General features: G+C 39.0%; 1 protein-coding gene across 2 annotated transcripts in view; it reads left to right on the top strand.

The window, feature by feature from the left end:
* GSK3B (glycogen synthase kinase 3 beta) overlaps positions 1-22388 on the top strand; it is a 148931-nt gene that overhangs the window by 75874 nt on the left and 50669 nt on the right. For both annotated transcript variants that reach the window (XM_059838086.1, XM_059838085.1), the window contains exons 3-6: positions 3996-4079; positions 16680-16790; positions 19697-19827; positions 21653-21759. In XM_059838086.1, the coding sequence (XP_059694069.1) occupies positions 3996-4079; positions 16680-16790; positions 19697-19827; positions 21653-21759 (433 nt within the window). The remainder of the gene's footprint in view (positions 1-3995; positions 4080-16679; positions 16791-19696; positions 19828-21652; positions 21760-22388) is intronic.

Genomic DNA, 22388 nt, shown 5'->3' with positions numbered 1-22388 from the left:
GTCATTTGCTCTAGTGCAGTTCAGGAACTTGCAAGTCCGTAAAGCCTCATCTCTGATGACCCAGTCATTTTGTCTTCTGCTGAATAAAGGGGGGGGAGAAGGGGCTGGGGAGGTGTGAGGCAGGGAGAAGCGAAGATTCCGACTAAGAGTGATGGATGCAAACTGGTTTAGCTCTAGAAATCCCTCGATGGGGAGGAAGGGGAGTGTATGTGGCCGGGAGTGATGGTTATCGTCTTTTGTAATAGCAGATTACAGTAGTAATACAGGCAGAAATGACCTTGCTTTGGTGGTATCGTATCACATGCAGCATTAGCACAGCTCTGAGGGATTGGGAACGTACCTTCAGAGAGAAGGTATGTACCTTCCTGCATGAACTTTATTGGCTGTGTTTTGAAGTTATAAATCTGATGTTTTGGCAATCTTTAACCAAATCTTTAACCTTGATGAGCAACCAGTTTTTTTCGATATAATGAACAGATAAGAGGCAGTCTGGTCTAGGAAAGTTGTCTTCATAAGTGATGAACAGGGTTTTGTCAGATGGCATTTGTTTCAATAGTTAGTGAAGGGCTTAAATGTACTGATCATAGAACAGTCCACATCAGCAGCCTTTGCCTTCTGGATAAAGAAATCTATTTTAGATAAAGAAACTGAACTGCAGAAAATTTGCTGAGTAATCTGTTCATAGTCCCATTGGTTTGCGGCTCCTCAAAGGAACGTGTGCCACAGCCGCACGTTTTGGTGGCAGCAGATGTCTGCAGGGTCCTCTGCTGTGGCAAGGCTGGTGCTGAAGGGTATTGCTTTCTGCAGTGCTTACCAGGCCTGGTACACTCACTCAGTTAGAAAACTCAGCCCTTTCCTTCATGTTGAAAGGGTGGGGGAACAGGAAAGTATAACAACTTCCTTCTCTTCAAGTCTTTGACTTTGCATCCGTGTTTCTTGTAAGACAAAAATGATGAGTTAAGGATAGGCATGAGTCTTAGGTTTTAATCTACCCTGTATTTTGCATGTGCACTGTCAGCCTTTCTCATCAGCATGTTTTGAAATTTTTTTAGTTTGCATTGTCTTTAGACATGCATTTTGTCTCTTGCACTTGGTGCATGACATCTGTCACTGTTCTATTCACTAAAGGTTCCCTGGTTATAATCTGATATTTCCTCTTTCTCTCCATGCAATTCTGCACTCGTATTTAATAGCCCACATCTTAATGTGAAAAGGTTGTTACTTATTTAAGATGTGTACAGGGAAGTATATGGTAAAGTGAGACTACTTGAAGCATTCATCTGAGAAAAAAGTCATTCTTGAACATGAACATCAGTAGCTGTTCCCCTGCCATATCCAATTTGAGCTTTGCAATTGTTCAAGTATTTCCAGTTTTAACTCCACCAGGGAGTGGTGGTTAGAAATCAGTTTGGTTTTAAGATAGCTGAGGTGACTATTTGGCTAAGATTGCAGTTTAGATATGTTTCCTTCTGCCTAGTCACAGGATGCAAGATATAGGTTACTGTGTAACTGGTTTATGACTTATCCCTGATATTAGCACCTCTTGAAACACTCTTTGTGCAGCTGCAGCAGATGGTCAGGATGAGAGCCGAAGGAGATGGATCAAAGTGCAAGGCGTCACAGTAGGCAGAAACTCTGCTTGTGCTAGGACGAGATACCAGAGTATAAATATAACTTCAGCCTAGCATTAGAATAACTTGTGCTGATTTCTTTTTTCCAGTGTATCCAATCAGCACGTACACCCTATCTAAAGAACACGCAGCAATAACCTGACTTGGAGTATGTATGGGTATTTTAAGAAGCTAGTAGAGATATTGCCAAAATAATATTTGCACATTAATGCTTAACATATTTATGTTCCAGTAAATCCATGAGATAAAAAGTATTATTCCCATCTCACAGTCAGTAGGAGAAAGGGAAAAAGAGATAACTTGCCATATATTGGGCTATGAAATGCTGGTGGAATTTGTTTCAAGTGCTAGAACTTGCAGTGTTAGGTTTAGTCCTATAGTAAAATGCTGTAAAAGACAACAGAAATTAATTTTGTGTCATAATAGGTAATTCTGTAACCAGTGGGATCTAGACCCATCCTTGCTTTCACTCATTAATTGAAATCTGCTCCATGTTGTACGGTCCAGGGAGATACTCCATGGCCAGCAGTGGTTTGGACAAGACAAGAAGGAGGAGATTCTGTTGATCTGAAGTTCAAGTTGTGCTATGCAGCACAGGAATCCCAGCCATGACTCCCAAAATTGACTTTTTAAAAAATTTGATTTAATAAACAATGACTAAGTGGAGAATATGTGAGCTCCTGTTCCTACCAGGAGAATGCTTTACTCTGTGAGATGTGAGGCATATTGATGAGGTGATGTGGTAAAGCCTGTACTCCTTTTCCACAAATTCACACCAAAAGATTTTAGGAGCTATATTAAAGCCTCTCTCCTTGCTTTTTCTTACTTTCTCTCTTCATCTTGCAGTGTAGAATAGGCCTGTCTTGGTATCTACAGAATGGTCTTAGGCCTTAATCTGTTCAGAGGCCAGGCAGGCTCAGGGAGGGACTTGCTTTCTCCTTAACCACTGGCTGGGTAATTGCCACCTGATAACTGTGTGAGATGTCACTCGTGTTTGTAAAGCGCTGGCTAATACTGAAGTATTTTTTCAGTCAGCGGGTGGCAGGGTTGGTAGGATTAATGATACAGCATCTTATGTAACACCTCTTTTTTTTAAGGCTACATGGCTTACAGGAATTAAAAGCAGAGTTTGTAGCCTTGCTGACATTAGAAGCTCTGAGTGGTTCTTGTGGAGTTCCTTAATAATTAATTGTAGTGACAGACACCGTATGTGACCCTCTGATAACACAGAATCTGAAATCATTGTTTTGACAGCAGCACTGCACAAAGGGGGTGTTAGCTTTGTGCAATTAAGTGTGAAACTGTGTGGTGGCTAAAGAGTTCTCTTCCCAAGTATTCCTGAACTTGGCCAGAGTTAATGATGCTAGTAAAGAACAGTGAATTAGTCTAGTGTATTAGTTCTTGTTCTTTTAGGATACATGATTAGCAATCCCACGATCAAAGTAAAAAATGGAATAGCTTCTATTTTTGTAGCTGCAGATTGTGTGTTAATTGAGAAGGGAAAAACAGCGATGTGTAAATGTGACTAGAGGAAAGAAGTATTGTAGCAACAGCTGTGGAATGAAGTGTGACAAACATAGCTGTGCTAATTTTACTTGCTTGTTTTTACTCCTACCTGCATTTCAAAACTTAATTTGTTTTTACCTGCAAGATCCTTCATTTGTTCAGGCATTATTTATGCAACAGATATTGCAGTAAATTTCCCAGTTTATCATGCATGTTATGAACTGATTTTATTTTAGCAGCTTTTTCAGCTTGGTGTAAAATGGGAGAATAATGCTGTTATTCTGTGGTCTAAACTGGTTTAACCTCGGTTGAACAGAAGTGGAAGTTGAGTTACCTAATCAATTTCAGGTGCTTTATGTTGGTATTGCAAAAAGAAAGTTAGGGGAAAGGATCTTTTGTTACAAACCTTTTGCACTGTAGAGAAGGGTGGGCATATAGGTGGAAATGTTGTTTGCTTTGACAATGTTTGCATTATTTTTACAGTATTCAGATGGGATAGGCTTCCTATCCTTCTGGTTGATATATTGTATTATTATTAGATTAGGGGAAAAAAAATAAAAATGAATGTCTTCTTGCCTTTTACCACTGACACTTTGATAATCCAAGTAGGTAATTCTTGAATTACGTGATGGATTTTTGGATGTTTAGTTTAGAAAGAAAATGTAGTCAAAGGTGGCAATATTCTTAATAATAAAGCAATTGCAGTAAATACTGATAAACACGTGAAAGCTGTTGCATTTCCAACTTAGTTGTTCTTTGGTTTTTCAACTTCTGTATCTGTATGTTAAAGTGCTTGCAATGGTAACTTACCTTTTCCACAGACAGTTTTTCTAATTGTTTGCTTTTCTCTTGTTTCAGAACAGAGAGCTCCAGATTATGAGAAAGTTGGATCATTGTAACATTGTCCGATTGCGTTATTTCTTCTACTCTAGTGGAGAGAAGGTAAGAAAGGAAAACAAAGGAATGTGTCCTGGTAACTGTCTGGGGTATAACTGGACTTTCCGAATGTATGGAGACAGAAATGTGAAGAAATCAGACATTTACTACTAGGCAAACTCTGTAATGGTGCCCAGCAGGTCATACAGGAGCAGATGGTTTTCAGTATAGAAGTGTGTGGTCCATAAGGAGTAGTGTTATTCCAAAAATACAATAAGGCTGCAATAGATTTGCATATGCACTGCCTCTTTCTTAATCTAGTGGATCACAGCTGGGCTTTGTGTGTTCTAGCACTACCTTTTTATGTGTGCAGATATATGTGTTTTCTAGGATTCAGTGTTAAGCATTTTAGATTTAAAGCATTTATGCAACTTTTCCTAGAACCCATCTTTGTATGCTTCTGTTCCCCTTCCTTGTGCATCTGTTCCAGGTGCAGGCTGAGTTTCAGAGCCTGAGGAAAGAATAATGTATGATCATGTGATTGTCTCATTTGTCAGAATGTTTGTGCTCCAGAAGAAAGAGCAAATAGCTGGATTTAATAACTCTCAAGAAGTAGATACTGGCATTTGTTTCCATTCAGTCCAGGTTTAAAAATTCCTTGGTTTTTTTTAAGAAGGGGTTACAGGGTTTAGTTTTAATGTGAAATTATAATGTATTCCTTATCTAAGTATGTATCAGCATTTTACAAATCATAGGAGAATTCAGGACGAAATAGACTTCAAGATGGCATCTGATCCAACTGTATCCTTAAAGAAGGATCATCCACAGAGTAAAAGCAAAGTCATTGTGGTCTGTGTAGGAGTTAATGAAAGCTGTGAGGTTGGGAAATGTGCTAGATCACCTTCTGAATTTTCTCTGATCTTTCTATATATCAAATATTTATGTAATGTTTAGATAATTTATTTAAATGCTGCCTTTTTTTTTTTTCATTTTTTAAGGCAGATTGCACCCTTAGCTGTCTTCAGATGCTGATACACTTGTCCACAGTGCTGTAAAGGGCTGAGACTACTGGCAGGCTGTTAACTGCAGGTTCATGAAGTGGGTTGGCAGACTGGGAGAGGCAGCCCACCCTTTCATGGTCTTTGGAGCCAGAAAAGGAGCTGATGTCTCCAGGATGAGTTGCTTTTGTCTTGTGCTGTGCGCAGGGGGATAATTGGAGGAGATCTGCTGTTACCTGAGAGGTGTTTTGTGGGGGACCTGGCCCTGTACCTTGCCTGTGCCTATAGGGAGCCTGCAAAACTACAGCATTCAAGAAGAAATATAATTTAGGGTTTTAAATATTTTTTTTTATCAACCTTCCCTTTCTTTCCTTGCTCTTGGATGGTGCTAATAATTTTCAGCTATGTATGTTTTGTTGGTAGTGTAGTGTTGTTTTTTAAGCTGTATTTTGTTCATAAACAGAAATTCTTCAAGCAGTGTGAGTACAAAAAGGAAAATGCTGTGAAGGAGGGCTTGGGTTTGGAATTTTTTGTTGGTGGTTTGGTTGGGATTTTTAAAACAGCTTGTAACTTAATTGAAGTGAAGTAAAATTTCCTGGACAGATGAGACAACTGCCTTATCTAAGGGCTTTCAAAAACCTCCTGCAAACAGTGGAATGTTAGAGCTGTTCAGAACACTGTCTGAGGAGCTTTTGTGTAACAGTAACTTGAGAAAAACTCTTTTGGAAATCTTTAAATGAAGTTGAGCTTGAGACTGGATTTTCCATTCTGCTGTTTCAACTCCTTGTGGCTGATTTTTGGCAGCACTGATGTAGCTTTTAAAAATGTTTCTGCCCATGGCCAATGAATCTTTATGCTTGAGTGAGAAGTTTTCTTTCACTTTACTTTTTGCTTCTTGGTCTTCATGCCTCTGCTCTGTACCTTTGAGATTTCCACTGCTACCCTGTTGCAAAATAGGACAAATGGGAAGCAGTTCCCGGGCCAGCACACGCCCAGCAGAACATCAGCAGTGTAATGCTGCCGTTCAGGTTGCAAGGTCTCTTGCAGTTCAATACAAAATGACACATAATTGGCTTGCAAGTATTTCCATGTAGGTGGCAGCATGTGAAGATAACTCTGTGATGGTGTGCGTGACTCCTGCCCATTCTTGCAGCTCTCAGGAAACACCTGCAGAAGAAACTGTAGCAAACACAAGCTGAGTGTTAGCACAGGAGCTTGCTGCAGCTTTTCCTCCTTGGACTATGGGATATAACAGGTTGCTGTTCTTGCCTTGTAGCAGACTGCTCCTCTGTTAGGCGGAAAGGGGCTTGAGTTTGTTTGGGAAAAGCTCTAGATAGAAGCTTAGTGTTCTCAAGTTGATGTGAGAAGGAAGGAGAACATTTCTTATCGTGCTTTTGTCAGTTTTTGGAAGCAATAGCATATTTTCCTTCATATTTCCCTCATAATCAAACTGTCTGTTTGTGAGGTGGAGAAGGAGAAAAGTGTAATGTCCCATCTGGAAACCAGGAAGGGTGTTTAGGAAACAGTTGCAGATATAGACGGTATGTCCCCACAGGTTTATATAAACTGATTATTGAAGGCAAGTCCAAGGGAAGAGTAATATAAAAATCAAATAATTGTATAGCAGAAAATGTGGTGGTGTAGTGATGAGTTGGGCTTGCAATTGTTGACAGTCTTTGTGAAGAACTTGATGGTCCTCTGCCATTAATCTGTGTTTGTGATAATTAAGTCTAGCAGTGATGGGAAAGTCTCAGAGGTAACTCCTATACTGCTGATCTCATTAATTAAATTTTGATGCTTATATATCAAGCATTCTTTTGCATAAAGGTTTTAATACCACTGTGTTTACTCCATCGGTTCATGTGGCTTGGACTTCTCCCTTCTTCTCTGGTGCTTGACCCCAGCATCCCTAAGCCCAGAAACTTCTCTTTCTGGATGGGTTTGGGTTTTTTTGTTTGCTTGTTTGGTTTTTTGTTTGTTGTGTGAGGGGTTTTTTTTGTCTTTTTTGTTGTTGTTTGGGTTTTGTTTTGTTGGTTTGGGGCTTTTTTGGGGTTTTTGTTGTTGTTGTTGTTGTTTTGGGTTTTTGGGTTTTTTTTTGGGGGGGGGGGAGCGGTTTCCAAGTGTTCAAGAAGGTTAAATGTCTTGATTTAGAGATAGTTCAAAGGATTTCTCCATATCTAGTCAGACTGGCACTCTTTGAAAGCCATGAGCCTAACAATCACTTTAGTGAATTTCAATTGCTAGGCATTTTTAGACACTGGGGAACCTTAAAACTGGCTTCATTCTAGCAAAGCAGGAGGTTTCATTCTTGATTGAAAAACTGGAAAAGTATCAAATAGAAAAACAAGTTTAAAAACCACTTGCTAGTTAAGACCATTCCTTAGCTGTGTCCAAGTTGTAGTGCTAGTTTGTAGAGATTTGGAGCTCTTCATTAGCTGTTTCTGCAGGCTATGTGGAACTGGTTGAAGGGTTTGAGCTCCCTATCTTTTCTTTTTTCTTGTAATGAACTCTCCTTTTTATGTCTCCTGTTTGCTTAAACTTCTTTCCTTCTTTTGACAAAAACCATCACGCCTTAGCAGCATGAAAATCATGTATCAAACATGGCTTTGACTGATTTCTTCTCCTTTCTTTTCTGTGACTGGGTGACTCACTCTTGCCTGAGCATCTTTGAATTTATATTGCCTTTATATAGCAAAGTGTTTGTGTGTCTATATATACACACAGGCACACATTTATACCTTTATGTGTATATATAGATATAAAAAGTTCTTCTGAGTACTAAGTATTAATTAGGTTTGACTAATAATTTCTAGTCTAATAGTGCTCAGAGGAGATATGTAATTTATATTAAGATGACCGTTGACAGTCTTGGCATTCAAGTTGCTTCTCTAAGCTCTTTCCTCATTGATTCCTTCTTTTTGAAAGTTTATAGACATTTGTCAGACCTGTTGGATAACCAGATTTTTCAAAAGCCTCTTCCTTAATGAATTTGTCAGAGTAGATTCTGATTTTTCCTTCTTTTGAGGCTGTATAAGATATCTGATAACAGGACACTGACTTTCATAGCTGTAATGTGCTTTTCAGTTTTCTAAAATGTGTAATTATATCTGGTGGAATGAGCCAGAGGGAAAGAAAATACAGCCAAATAATGGGTTGAATGGTGTATGAAAGCTGCTTCTTCTGAAAGTAGTCACAAGACTTTTCTGTGCTGTATTTCTGTGATTTGTAGTTTTTTAGGTAATTCTTAGAGAAAATTAGTAGGATTTTAGGACTAGCCAGATCCACTGTTTGATAGCTTATCCTATGCCTTAGGATAAGATCTTGAACAAGATGCATAGTTTGCCTGTCAGCTTTCCACTGCAGATCAGACAGTATTAGGAAGGCATATATTTCAGGGTTGATTTTTGCTACACTTCTTTAATTTTAGGAACTGCTTTGCATTTAGCATGATACAAAAATGTAGGTCTTGATTTACTTTTGCAGGGGAGGATGGTCTTGCCACCTGTCCTTTCTAGCCTAATTCTGCTGAGAACCTTTCAAGCCATGTTCCAAGGCAGGGCAAACATGAATATAGGAAATAATTCCTCTGACTCCTTTGCTAAGAGTATTCCCTGATGTTTTATAGAATGACCTAACTTCTTAAATCAGTGGCTGTCAAGTAAAATTATTCAGTTGTGTAAAACCTGAAAAGAGTTCCTAATTCCAGCTTTTTTATCCCTCTCTGTTTCTGGTTAGATCTTTGGGCATTTCGTAACTGTCAGTTTTTCTTGTATGGATACTTTAGAGTGTTGAATAGACTGATTGATCCATACCTTTGTCCAAAAGAGGATGAAAAGTTACTGAAGTGATTTGTTTCTGCATCAAATCAAAGTAAAAGTAAATACAGTTTTTGTTTAGTAATTGCACCTGTGGTTGTGCCCTTTAGTTTTTCCTTCTTAAGGTGGCTTAGTATTCAGAGGAGTCAAGGCAAAAATGGAAGCACAGAGAGATCACAAACAGGCAACATGCTGACACTTTTTTGGAGGCTGAGCTGGCCCTTCTCATGCTCTAATTGATGTCAGGTCTTATTTAGCCTTAGCTATAAGGGCATGTAGCCAAAAGTCTATGAAGACTCAGGATGGAAATTTACTCCCATAGACTTAGGCTGAAGTTTAAAATAAACATGCAGGAGATACGTGTTGAGCTGCGTCTATAATCTTCTGTGCACTATCTCATGGGCTTTGGCAGCACTGGATTAAATGGCAGTGAAGAAGTTTGGAAGAAGGGAGTGACATTCTAATTTGCAAGTTACATCCCTGTTATATCCTCCACCTTCAGAGAGGCATGAACATCACCATTATTTCTTGCAGGAGTGTTCAGATGAGTCCTCATGTAAAACATACATTCTATTCGTTTAAAATGGGAACCATTTGGTTTCTTAATTGAACTTTAAAAAAAAAGAAAAAGAAGTTACTGCATAAAAAGGGCAATTACCAGAGCCTTGAGCCCAATTTTGCGCTGATAGTCTATGTGAATGTTTTGCACCAGCCTAGTAATGTGCTGAAGGGCCATCACTAGAGATGAATTTAGTAACTACCATTCATTCAGCCCCTGGCAGATCTTGTGTGTTGTCAACAAAGAAGCAATTAATGCCAATTATGAGGAGTTTTGTGATGTTGGTATCTCTGTAGTCCTTGCCTGAGGCCTGCCAAGTTCATTTCAAAAAGGGCACCAGTCATCATATAATGATTATCAGTTACTGCTGTTAGGATTCACAACAGGCTGGGAATTTCCTTCGTTGTAGTTATGAGCCGTCTCTGGTTTTGAGTAGGTTTTGTTATTAGAAATAGCAGTTTTGTCTGCCTGTGGTAGGGCTTCACAAGAGTGGAGTAGGCAGCAGTGGCTAGATCCTTAGTGTGGGAGGTGCATGCAGTGAAAATAGGAAGCTCAGAGATTTCTCTCTAGGCCAGTGAGCCATCCAGTACATCTGGTCGGTCGCTCTTCTGTTCTCGACTCATTTCTCTGCCAGCTCTAGCTCCTGCTCTCATCTTCCCAGTGTTGTGTGGCCATTAGGAAAGCAGCTTGTGTTGTTTGTCCTGAGGCAGGCATGTAGTTTGCACCATTATTGTGTATTGTCTTGTCTAGCTTTTTGTCATGGATATATCCTGATTCAGAAATTCATACTCACTCTGGAAGGTGGTGAACAGTCAAGAAAACAAATGGATCTCCAAAGACTCTGCTTTTTGTTTCATCACAAGTTGTGCAGGACAGTCCAGTGATTTGAACATCATCTCTTCCAACAGACCTATGGCCAGTTTATGGTACAGTCCCTGCTTGAGAGCTGGGGTTCAAATATCCACAGATTACTTATGTCAAAGATGATAGCTCAGTCCCGCCTTTTAGATGTTGGGCAGATGTTTCCAACTTCATAGAAATTCTCCTTGGAAGTGCATCTATAAGCTTAAGGGATTCACAGGGCATAAAATAAACAACAATCATCAGGGATTCCCGAATTATTTTAATGCATGACCTTTTCCTTTACAGTAGCTGCTCTTTAGAGAAAACTAGGTCAGAAAATGTTTTTTTTTTTCTTCTGATAAAGAATGTCTTAGTGCATCACCTAAGAACTTCTACTCTTTCAGTGATCAAAGGTAGATAATATAAACCAGCTGGCTTTAAACAAGACCCAAGAAAGTTCTTAAATACTAATTTCTTAAATACTGATTTTATTGGGAGAGTTGATTTCTGGCCTTATGCTGCCATCACAGCTTACCCACTTGGCAGTTCCTACCTACATAACATGACTGTCTTTTGCTGAAGAGTAAGGAGCATTACAGAGCAATTTGGTAAGTTTTGACAAGTAGGCATAAGAACAGAACTTTTGGTCCAGATCTCAGTTCTCAAACTCAGTCATGAAGAGTGAGGGATTAGCAAAGAAGATACTTTGCCCAATATTTGCAGTACTATTAGAAAAGTTATGGTATCTTTCTGAACACTGAAGTTGAGTCTTCAACTGTTCTTACACCCTTGCATTTATCTGTGTGAAACTGCAACTGTATCTCTGGGCTTACACTCCCTTTTCTTTGGTGGTGGCCAAAGCTCTGTTTTGAAATAGATGTGGTTGTAAACTGCAAGTAAAAACAGTCACACGTGGCCACTGGATGTCACCATTCCTTTATACAAATAAGGTCAGCTAGCACATATTTTGCATTTTCAAATACTTCTTGAGTATCATGTCTACTCAGTAGTCAGAGTAGGAAGGCTGCAAATTTTTGCTTTGTCTTTGAAAGTGTGTCCAAAGTCTTTGTATCCTTAATGTACAATGACAGCCTTCAAGATAAGAGAAGGAAGGTGGGTCTCTCATGGTGCTTGATAAAGGGGTGTGAAGTGTGTGCTGGTTGTGGCTTTAAGAAAAGTAAAATAATATTTTTTTGAATCTAGGGCAAAAACTGTGACTTTGACCTTTGTGTATTGTCTAAATCTAGATGCCCGCATCAGGGTGAAGGGCATATTTTACCTCATGCTGACACTCCAGTGTTCAAATAATGCACTCTCAAAAAAGGCATAGTCTGCATTAAATGCTGAAAGGCATTTTCTTGCTTTCCAACTCAAAGGTAAATCCCTCAGGTGCTTTTTGGCAGAACCCTTACATTGCTGCATCCTGTCACTAACCGCTCTGTGCAGCGTCTACCCCTGAAACGTCGTCAGTGGGGTGCTGTCATATGCTAAATAAAAATCCTCCTGGGTAAACTGATTGGTTTATTTACCTCATACAGCCCTAATAATGAAGCCTTGGGATAATTTTAGTAATGAGAAGTACATTTTGGAGGCATATTACTTAATTTTAGGTACATGGCTTCTCTGTGTGCATTTAGCTTGAGTAGGCATATGAAGTGAGTTTCTTCAGTGTGCAATTCCACATTTATTTCTCCTAATGCAAAGTTAGCTTAAGAAACTCCTGTATTGTTCATGTCCTCTCAATTATGCTCATACAGCTGATCAGGTGGAGTCCAACGAAAACAAGCAAAAACCCATCCCAAACCACACCAGAACCACTGTCACACTGTTACTGATTTGCCAGGAGATGAAAACTGAAATGAGCATGTTCACCACTTTTCCCAAATGCTGAGCAGTAAATATGGTCACCCTAAAGAAAGAGCGCCCAGAATAGTTTCTTAACCTTTTTTACCCTATTACTTGATGTTCAGAGAAGTTTTCCTTAGATTCCACATAGCCATGGCAGTTCAGGAATACTCCCAACATCTTATTAGATACTGACATATTTTCAGAGTAAGAATTTTCCTTTTGCTGTTAGTTTGGTGTTTGGCATATATGACCTCCCTGGCTTCTATCATCATGGTAGTAAATAGGGGAAATAGTTGGATTGTGACTGACTTAATGTTGGTTGCTACTTTATATGTGCATGTTGTAAATGTAGCGTGTCTGATAAATGAAAACAAAAGCTAACAAAAGCTTGTAGGAACCACTTTGAATCAATTTGAGGTTTGTTGAGGTAGGGGATGATCACAGAGAAGCAATATTTTAACTATCACTGCAAGGAACAATCTAGAGAAGTGAATCTTTGAATTCAATAGCCATTGCTTTATTTTAATTCAATAGCTGTTTCTTTATATTGGCCTCAAGCACAACTGGAGGATGCTTTAAACAGATTACTCATGTGGACTGAAAGAGACAAGAGTTTTAAAATGGAGTTTGACACCTCCAGCCTTTCCTTTGTCAGTAAGGAGATGTTTTCAATTTTACTCAGTCCTCAGCCACATTGTGTGTAATACTCATGTACTTTCATCCTGTTTTGTCTCCAGTTTCTGGCACAAGAAGAAGAATGAAGTTGCTAAAATGTTTTGGCTCTTGTGTCCTAGTCTTTCTCACGCCTCTTATTATGGTACAGGTTGCGTATTTACTTGCGTTAAGTATTTCCCACCAAAGTGAAGCAGTGCCTGAATTGGTGTTTCTTGAGAGGTGCAGAGTAATTTGATGGCAAAGCAGTGATTATTTTTCTGTGGCTCGTTTTGGAGCAGTGTTTTTCAACTGAGCATTCATCTGTCAAGTGACAAAAAGCAGCTTCTAGCACTTGATGCTGGTACATGAGCCCCCCCCATTGCTGAAGTCAAAATCCTAATGAAATCCTTCGATTCTGGGTTTCAGGATCTGGCATTCTGCTCTTCCCCTTTTTTATTTTGAACTGTACATGGTCATAATCTTAGCAGCAAGCAAAAGAGAATACAAATACACATAAACATTTTACCTGCAACAGAAAGCTAGCAAGCCCAAGGTCTTAAAGTAGAAGGGAGTTACTTAATGACATCTTGTGTTTGCTTTCTGTAATTCGTATGCTGCAGCTTCCTCTGGTCTTTTCAGTTCTCTGTAGGTAATTTCAGACATGCTTGTGACAGTCAGGTTACCTTGTTTTGTTCCCAGACCAGCAGTTTTGAAACAGCAGTATGGAAACAAGTCACTTGTGGAATATGTGGTGAGGTTCCCTGTAATGGAAAGATAAGCCCTGATCGTCCCAGTTGATCCTCGAGCAGTTGCCCTCATTTGGCAAGCTCTTTGAGCTAACCCTGTTTCCTATTGCAATACATCTGGGTCACTGGAAAAATATGTGTTTAGGAGGAATGCATGAGGTAGGCAAACCAGGTTACATCATGCTCAGAGCTTGTCAGGCCATGACTGCTTCCTAGCTTGTCCTGAATCTTGTTCAGGGGAATCCAGGTAACTTGGATATTATTTTCATCCAGTTCATGCTCACTGAGAAGTATCAGGGCTCATGAAAACTTTCTTGTATGTTTATCAGACCAGTGCCAGATGACATCAGGAGGATGTCACTCAAAACACTTGAATAGTCTTTAATTCATTATAGCAGTCATTAAGAGAACCTCTGGAGTCAGTTGCGTGTAGTAGGGGTGGAATATGCCGCTACTTACATGGCCAATGGCATAAGCCTTGCCTTTATAGCTGCATTTTGGAGTTCTGGGTCCCTCAAGTGGTACATCAAAACTTGATAGTTGATGGGGAGGGGGAAAGGTGTTCATGTGCCTTTCTGTTCTGTGTGATACACATTTTCAAAGGAGCAGCACCCCACTGTTTGTTCAGGTGCTGTGGATGGCATCAAAACTCAGAAGTGAAGCCTCCATCTCTAAAGAGGCAAATGCCTCAAGGTTTTTTGTGCAAGTGTCATGATACTGAATTGGTCCCATTTTTAATAGCATGTAAAATTAGAAATAAAAATGGAGGCACTAAAAGCAAAGCAAAGATTATATGAACTAGAGAGTAGTTCTGTAGTTCTCAAAACTCACTGCTGTGATGTAGTGTAGACAGGGTTTACTGATCATATGTTTTACTGTTTTACATGTGTCATTTTGTTTGTATTATGAGAGGATTATAAAATCACTATAATTTATTTTTTACTCATTTTTTTCCTCTAATCTCTCATGTAAATATTTTTGATACATGAAACATGAATCCTTGGATCAAAGTCACCAACCTCAGTAACAGTACTTGGTGAAGTGATTTGTCACCAGTAAGACTTTCCCATCCTCTAAAAGGCAGACATTTAGCATATTCATCAGGTTGTATCTACACTGAAGCAAACAGCATTCATATTCATGTGACTGGTTTCTCTCATGGTTTACAGATTGCCTTGCCAGCATAAGCTAACTTTGAATTTTTTAGGACATTTATTTTTGGTATTTTATAACTAAACCTTGAAAGCTCTGACCTAAGAAGAGGTGGTGGATGAATTTTATTGGCTTGAAATGAGAGTCAGGGAAAGAAGAACTTTTCTTGCTGTAGGAAGAGTGCTAAAATACAAGTGGTTTTGGTTTTTTTTCCTTGCATATATTTGCAAGTCTGTGACGTTCCAGAGCTGTCTGGTATTTCCTCTGCACTGCTGATAGTTGTCCCTTGTCCTCCATTTCAAAAATTTTCTTCTCCCAAGATTGGTCCCCAGAAGCCTTCACACATTGTTCCCAGTTCCTGGGATGGCACTGGGAGAAGCACCGGCATAGGCAGGATCTTGGAGGCTGCTCCTTGTCTATGTTTAAGAAGTGTGATAAGACCAGATAGATGCAAGTTGGTGGGCCATTGTCATTTGCTTGGTGCTGTGCTATTGCCACTGTCATTTAAGCAATGATATTAAGAAAAGAGCTTTTCTTTTTTTGTAGGGAAGAATGACATAGGCAGGGCCATGCAAAGTGACTTGATCTATTAGGAGGTATTGGTAAGGGCTATTAAAATGTCCTGAAAATAGAAACCTTTATTGTCAAATAAGGGTGAGCAGAGATCTTGAATTCTGAGCCTTTAAAAATGCACAAAGCCAGCAGTTCTCTGCAAATGTATTCAAGGCGTGCATTTCTCTCTATGTTACCATGTACCAGGCTGCTGCTCTTTGCTGTGGCAGGACAGCAGAGCACTGTGAGAGAAGCACACCTCACTCTGTGCTGTAAGTGATGGGTCAAGTCACACTAGAGTAGTAGTATTAAGTTGCTATAGCTAGATGAGGTTTGGGTTGGGTGTTAAGATCTAGACAGCCAGTGGATCTTCTGACAAGGACATCTAGTCGAAGACTTGGGAGCTCTGTGCTCTTTCCATCCCTATAAATTCTCTATGTATTTTCTTTCTCTATAGAAAGTTCTAGGTGATAAAATAACAGGTACAGGAGAGGTTACTTCTAGTTACTTCACTAGCTCTCAAAATAATTTTTTATGCTGAATTAATTGATTTTACCCACTCCCTAACATTAATTGTATTCACAATCCTGGTAGGATTTGCACTGAAGACTGCATTAAAATATCAGAAGTCTCTTTAAGACCAGTTTCACTGCTGAAAATTCTCAGTTTTGCAGTTAGACACTATATGATTATACTACTTTGTCATTTAAGTCCTCTTTGTTCCTTCTTTCCTTTGCTAATGTATAATAAGGTACTTTATTATGTAACAAAGTACCTCATAAAGCTACTTTTGTTGTTTCTCTGTGTTGTGTTCCCATGAACTAACTAACTAAATCCTAGATATTAAAAATTATACTTGAGACTTTGGTTTTGGCTTGTTCTCTTTTGTAATTAATAAGTCCATATGTTTAAGTTGGAGATAACTGGGACATAGAAATACCTGTAAACAGAATGGTTACAAATTTTAACACTGGCTTACTGTATACAAATGGTTAATATGTATTAATCTCTTAATAGCTGGGAATTCAGTAAGATCAAAGTAACATTTCTAAAATATGAAGGTTGTTTGAACTTTTTTTTGATGTGTTGTTGTTGGGGGCTGAGTTTTGAGCTTTTTAAATTTGCACTTCTTGGGTTTTGGCAGGTAAGGGACTAATGAGTTAATAGGCTGTTTTAACTAATTATGCAGATGTTACCTTGAAATAGTCTCCTAATGAAAATATTGACTGGGCAGAACAATTATATCCTTGTCTCCATTTATAATGAGAAAATATCTTACATAGGAGACCAGAACAATTAACATGACCTTAAACATAAGTTTGACAAAAGTATGAATACACGAGTGCAAAGCCTAAATAGTTCCACTGCAGTTCACACACTAAAGATGGGACTTAAAATGTCCACAGCTTTCTCATCTTTAAGGTTTCTCTGAACACTTTGATTGTATTTCATGCCTCAAATCTAGTGCTGATGTGTTTTTCTTCTTTATTCTCTTTCAGAAAGATGAGGTGTACCTCAACTTGGTGCTGGACTATGTTCCTGAAACAGTATACAGAGTTGCCAGACATTATAGTCGGGCCAAACAGACACTCCCTATGATTTATGTCAAGGTAGGTAACTGACAGATGTGGTTGGGTGAAGCAGGATATTACTGAAATACATCATGGATACTATTTTCTGACATAATAGTAAATTTTCAGAAATTTTTTGAAGCAAATAGATCTTGAGGCAAGGAAAAAAATTTAGAATTACTTGGTATGGCGAAGGAAGAATAGAGGGTTGAGACTTAAACACTCCTGATTTCTGACCTTACAGAAATCTTGGAATGGGTCAGGGAGACTGAGTGTGGGGGGAGTGTTTTGTTTTTAATGCAGCTTGGACGGAGACTGAGACCAGCCAGATTAGCAGCTTTCAGTTTCCTCAGATGGTGAAGACATAATAGAACAAAGGTCAGGAACTGAAAGAGGATGTCAGGAGGATGTTCTCTAATCTGTTATCTTCCCCATTTCCTGGCATATGAGTAAGAGTTGATGTGCTTTTGTTGTGGTCATGAAAGGCACTTTTTTGTTTCTACTTGAAGCTTATTGGCTTATGTCTTCAAAAGCTACATAGGGTAAGGTGCTTGTATGCACATTGTAGTTTCAAAATCTTACTCAAGTTGTCTACATCTTTTACACAGGAGTTAAAATAAATAAAATTTCTCATTTGCTGTCAAGCATGGGGCCCATCTGGGGCCTCATAGTTCTGTTTCATATATTGTGGGGACCACAATCCACACACTAGTGAATGATGATGTTTTTGTATGGCATTAACTTGTTAACATGGCACACAGGTAATATTTAATGGAAATTATGAACAAAATTTCCTGATGTGTATTGATTTCTCCAGATATCTCTTTAAAAGTATAATGCTTAATATAAGGGTTGGCTTAAGAAAAAACTTCAATTTGGTTGAAAGAAGATGAAAGTTTCAAAGGTGAAAGCTACAAATAGTAATTATTTCAATAATGAAGTTTTATGCCATAACTACATGCATAAATTGTAAATGGCATGTCTCTGCAATAGGCATCACTTTTGCCTAATTTTTAAGAAAGCACAGAATTTTATCATCCAGCAGACTTCAAGGTCATTCTCTTTGGTCTGTTGGTGGAACATCATGTCTTCAGGTTATGTGCTCCCCAAAATCTGTAGACTTGGCTTTTGATAACTTGTTTATATATCTTTTGTCAGTATTCTTCCCCTAATTGTTCTCTCTTGTGGGAACTTGAGAAAATTGTTCTTCCTTACACTTTCAGAGAAAAATCTGCTTCAACTCTTTCATCTTGCAGGATGCCTAGGACTTCCTGTTCCAGGTAGTCTGGAAAGCTATTCTTATTTTTCTGGCAAGGCTTTTATATAATCCTGTGTTTAAAAAGATCATGGTACCTTAATGTCATGAAAGATTTTGAAATTTTCCAGGCATCTTGGTTACACAAAGGTCAAATCATACCTACTTGTTCTCTTCTGATGGATAACTAGGCAGGCAGAGAGCTGCTTTTCCCTGGGTAACAAAGAAACTTAAAGCTGCACAGAAGCTGTTCTAGTAATTTTCTGGTTAATTTTTATTTGTAATTTCTAACCTGCTGGAAGGAGTCCTTGGAAATTTTGGGTTTGCTGTGTGGAGATGAAAGGCGTACTTTATAAATCCCACATGTGTTAACTTGACCCCTCAAGTTAGAGCAGTCTTTTGCATTATTTTGCAATACACTTGCACAATACATACTTGAGGGACTAGAACAGGCAATTCGGAAAAAATGTTTGTTTGCTTTACTTTGTGCAGAGTTGTGGTTTTCAGAAACAAGTATGAAAACCAGAGGCCTAGAGCCAAAATTCAAACAATTCGCTTCCCTCTCTTACTTTCCTGCCAAACAAACAAAAAACAAGGGGGAGAGAAAGTGTGACGACAAAGATAATGGTGAAAGAGAGGCAGACATGACCTTGTATCAATATCAAGTAACTGCACCTGGTTATATAGACCATTAAAGGTGCACTGTGGAAAAATGTCCTTGTGAAAGAAAAGTGTGGAGTTGCATCTCTGGTATAGTGCCCTTCCTGTAGCTTGATTTTAAGTGGAACTTGGGGGGACAAAAATAAAAAATAATCTGGCAGCCTTTTGTCAACCTTAAAACAGGGCTTTCCATGCCTTTATGACTGCATGTGCTATACGTCCTTAATTGTATCCAGCAGCTTTTTATTATCCATGACAAAAAGTGTGTATTTCCAGAAGCTGGACATCCTCCCCCTGCCCTGTAAGCTTCTCCTGTGAAGTTCTTGGCTTGGTAATACCTCCCTTAGCTGTGTTCTTCCTTGCTAAGGGGTTAGCCAGCCCTGAAAGTGGGCAAAGAAAACTCCCCCTCAGCATACTTGTTTGTTGTGCCTTGCATAAACTTATTTTGAACAGTTGGTTTTATTTGCGTTCTGTTTTTGTCCGGAGATTTGAAATTAAAATGACTCTGTCCCCTCAGCAAGAAACACTGGGAGATTCACTTCTGTGACAAGCTGAGACACTACCCTTGTCTTTGGGCAATATTTAATATAGCTTCACTAACTAAACGGTTTTCTTTTGGATTTTGTGGGGCCTTTTTTTTAGTTGTTTGTTTGTTTTGGGGTTTTTTAATATCCTGGAATACTTCACTGCTCTGAAGAGGCTTATCTGTAGAGCAAACTGAAACTTTATTTTGTGTATGCTTTTTATGATTGCCATTATTTACAAATGTTGGAAAACTGGCACAATTTGTTCTTTGGAATTATGCTAATTATGCTATCTCAAAGGACACATAAAAAGATTTGAACCACATATGTGTGTGGATGTAGCAAAGGGCATGTGGGGAAGTGGTATGCAAATACCTTGCCCACCTTCATAGCCCTAAATAGGCATTCAGTATGGTCTTTTTCTCAGTGATTTTGATTTTCTTTTCATAAGGGTTTGTGCTAAACTAATTGTTTACTCTGATTTGACTGGTATTTCTGTGTTCCAGTTGTACATGTATCAGCTGTTCCGGAGTTTAGCCTATATCCATTCCTTTGGGATCTGCCACCGGGATATAAAACCACAGAACCTCTTGCTGGACCCTGATACAGCTGTTCTAAAACTCTGTGACTTTGGAAGGTAAGCACATTTGTGGCCTGAACCTGGTGAAAATATCTTCCTTCAAAGTGAACCTGGATGCAACTTTGCCAAGAAATTCTCAGTGTCCCTTAGAAGGTCCTTATTTGTAGCTTAAAAGAGAAATTACTGCTATTCTATTTTCTCCCCCAAAGTGAGTTCAAAGGAGAGGCAGGGGAGAGCTGGAAAAGGGTATTAAGAGGGAGGGAATTAAACTTCATGCCTCTTGTTTTTGCAGGTATTAGAAAAATGAAATAAATACACCAAGACACAGGGAAAATACTGCAGCATGGAAAACCAGAACCAGTTATTGCAGTGAAGTGTGTTTGGCAAGAGAGTACAGGCGTGGTAGCATTGTAACTTAAAAAGGATCATGTTACGCTAGTCAGTCTACTTGCATTTACAACAATTCACTTAATGTTGCAAATACCATAGAGGTTCAATATCAGAAGCAGCACTTCCAGTTGAAGCTCTTGGATAGTGGACATCCATGTTCTAGTTTCCAAAGGCACATTTATTTGTAATATCCACTCAGAATCACCTTTAGAGTCCAGCCCCCACCTTAGAACTGATACAGAAATTCTGGCAATCTGCAGTGAGACAGGACATAGATTTCTCTCTGAGAAAGTTCAGTCTTTAGATTGTGCTGTAACTTTGCAGAGTAAAATAGTTGGGGTATATGTGTGAGAGGTCACAGAAGCTGCTGTTGCTAAATTTGCTTGCCCAGAGTGAGTGGGAATGTGGGGGTTATTCAAGCAGTGCATCGTTGTGGCTGGTGCCTTGGGATCTCCTCAGCATTACCTCACCAGGATTGAGGCAAAGTAGGAATCATGCTGAAGCTCAAAACTGACAATGCATAAAGGGAATGCCTACTATTTTTTATCAGTGGGAATTTGTTAAATGTAGTTTGTATATAGAAAACTGAAAACTGAGACTTTTTAAAATGGGTGGTGGAAGTTCTTCACTGAAGGCTGAGAGGGGTGTCTGGAGAGCTGAACACTGGATTTGACTGGTTTGCCACTCTGCAGTGTTTGGTGCTGTTTAGGTGAATGTCATATTTCCAAAAGGGCAGTAAGAGAAGTTTCGTCTTCCAGCTCCTTTTTGTCTTGCACTTGTTAATTAAGAAAGAAGTGTAATATGCCCACAGACTCATGTTCCTAAAGCAATGTGTTCTTGCGGTCCATTCTTTTCTTGGATTCTTTCAAAGAGAAGTATTGAGGCAATACTGTAGGTTAGATCCATTGTGGCTGATCGATTACGGAGAAACCTTCATGTCAATTGTGGACCATTATCATGTGAATACAATGGCAAAGGCTTTTTTTTTCTTTCTCTCCTCATACCACACTCCCTTAAGTAGCAAAGGAGCAGAATATTGTGATGGAAATTAAAAACCAACCAAACAAAAAAGCAAACCAACAAACAAAAACCCCAAACAGACAGAAATACCTCACTCAGTCCTTGTGAGTATCCAGAGCTTTTAAACCTTAAATGGTGGCTACATTTGACCGAACTGTTTTCTGTCCTCTTTTCCACTGTGAACAAGCCTTTGTATCTGTCAAAAGACAACTGGCGGCCAAAAACTTGACCCTGTTTTTCACCTAGATTGTACTCAGAATTTCCTTTCCTGTCCCCAGTACAAGGTAGATGCTTGATGGATTGGACTGATTTCATAGTGAATCAAGGAGTCGGTTTGCATCGGCTTAGAAGAACATTGTATTTCAACATTTGGGAATGGGGGAGTAGGTGAAGAGTGCCAAAGCTCAGTGTTGGTGTGCACAGCAATGTTGTACAAGTGTTCATTACCGAAATACTGTTGTTTCCTTTGCAGTGCAAAACAGCTGGTTCGTGGAGAACCCAACGTGTCGTACATCTGCTCTCGGTACTACAGGGCACCAGAGTTGATCTTTGGGGCCACCGATTATACCTCCAGTATAGGTATGTGTGTGCATTTCATTGACATCTGTACCAGCTGCCTCAGATTTTGTCCTGTACTGAAGTGCAGAGGTGTCCAGAGATCTCAAATATAATCCCCGGGGACTCAATTTGGTTGTAAATTATTAGGTACCACTTTTTAAAGAAATACAAATGTTTTGTAGATGGCTGCTGTGCTTTCTACACCTTTTGAGATTTCACCATTAATTTCACTAGGAAAGTGGCTTTTTCAATGTGGGGGGGGAAATCTGATTACAAGTGAAAAAAAAAATCCATGTAGTATTGCCATTTAGTTTAAAAGTAGGAATGAGATCTCAAGCCAGAAAAGCATTTTTAGTAACTTGAAATAACTGTAAAAAATGTCTGCAGAAAACCAGCTACTGCTTCTGATGTGCTGTGGTTTAGATATAAATCTGTAATTTATTTACTTGGCTTTTTGTAAAGAGTTTATGGGGGAAGTAAGTGTGACCTAATGATTGACTTTAAATTCTCTTTACAACTTTAATATATTGTGTACAGCAGTCCTTCTAATTCAACTAATTCTGCTAGCTTTTACTGTCCTTTAGTCATTAATTTTGAACACAAAGAACTCTTTCTATATACCTGACACATAGCTGTGTCATGGAAATACT

This window comes from Haemorhous mexicanus, chromosome 2, assembly GCF_027477595.1.
Source record: "Haemorhous mexicanus isolate bHaeMex1 chromosome 2, bHaeMex1.pri, whole genome shotgun sequence".
Classification (NCBI taxonomy): Eukaryota; Metazoa; Chordata; class Aves; order Passeriformes; family Fringillidae; genus Haemorhous; species Haemorhous mexicanus.
This window is presented reverse-complemented; position numbering and strand designations above follow the sequence as displayed.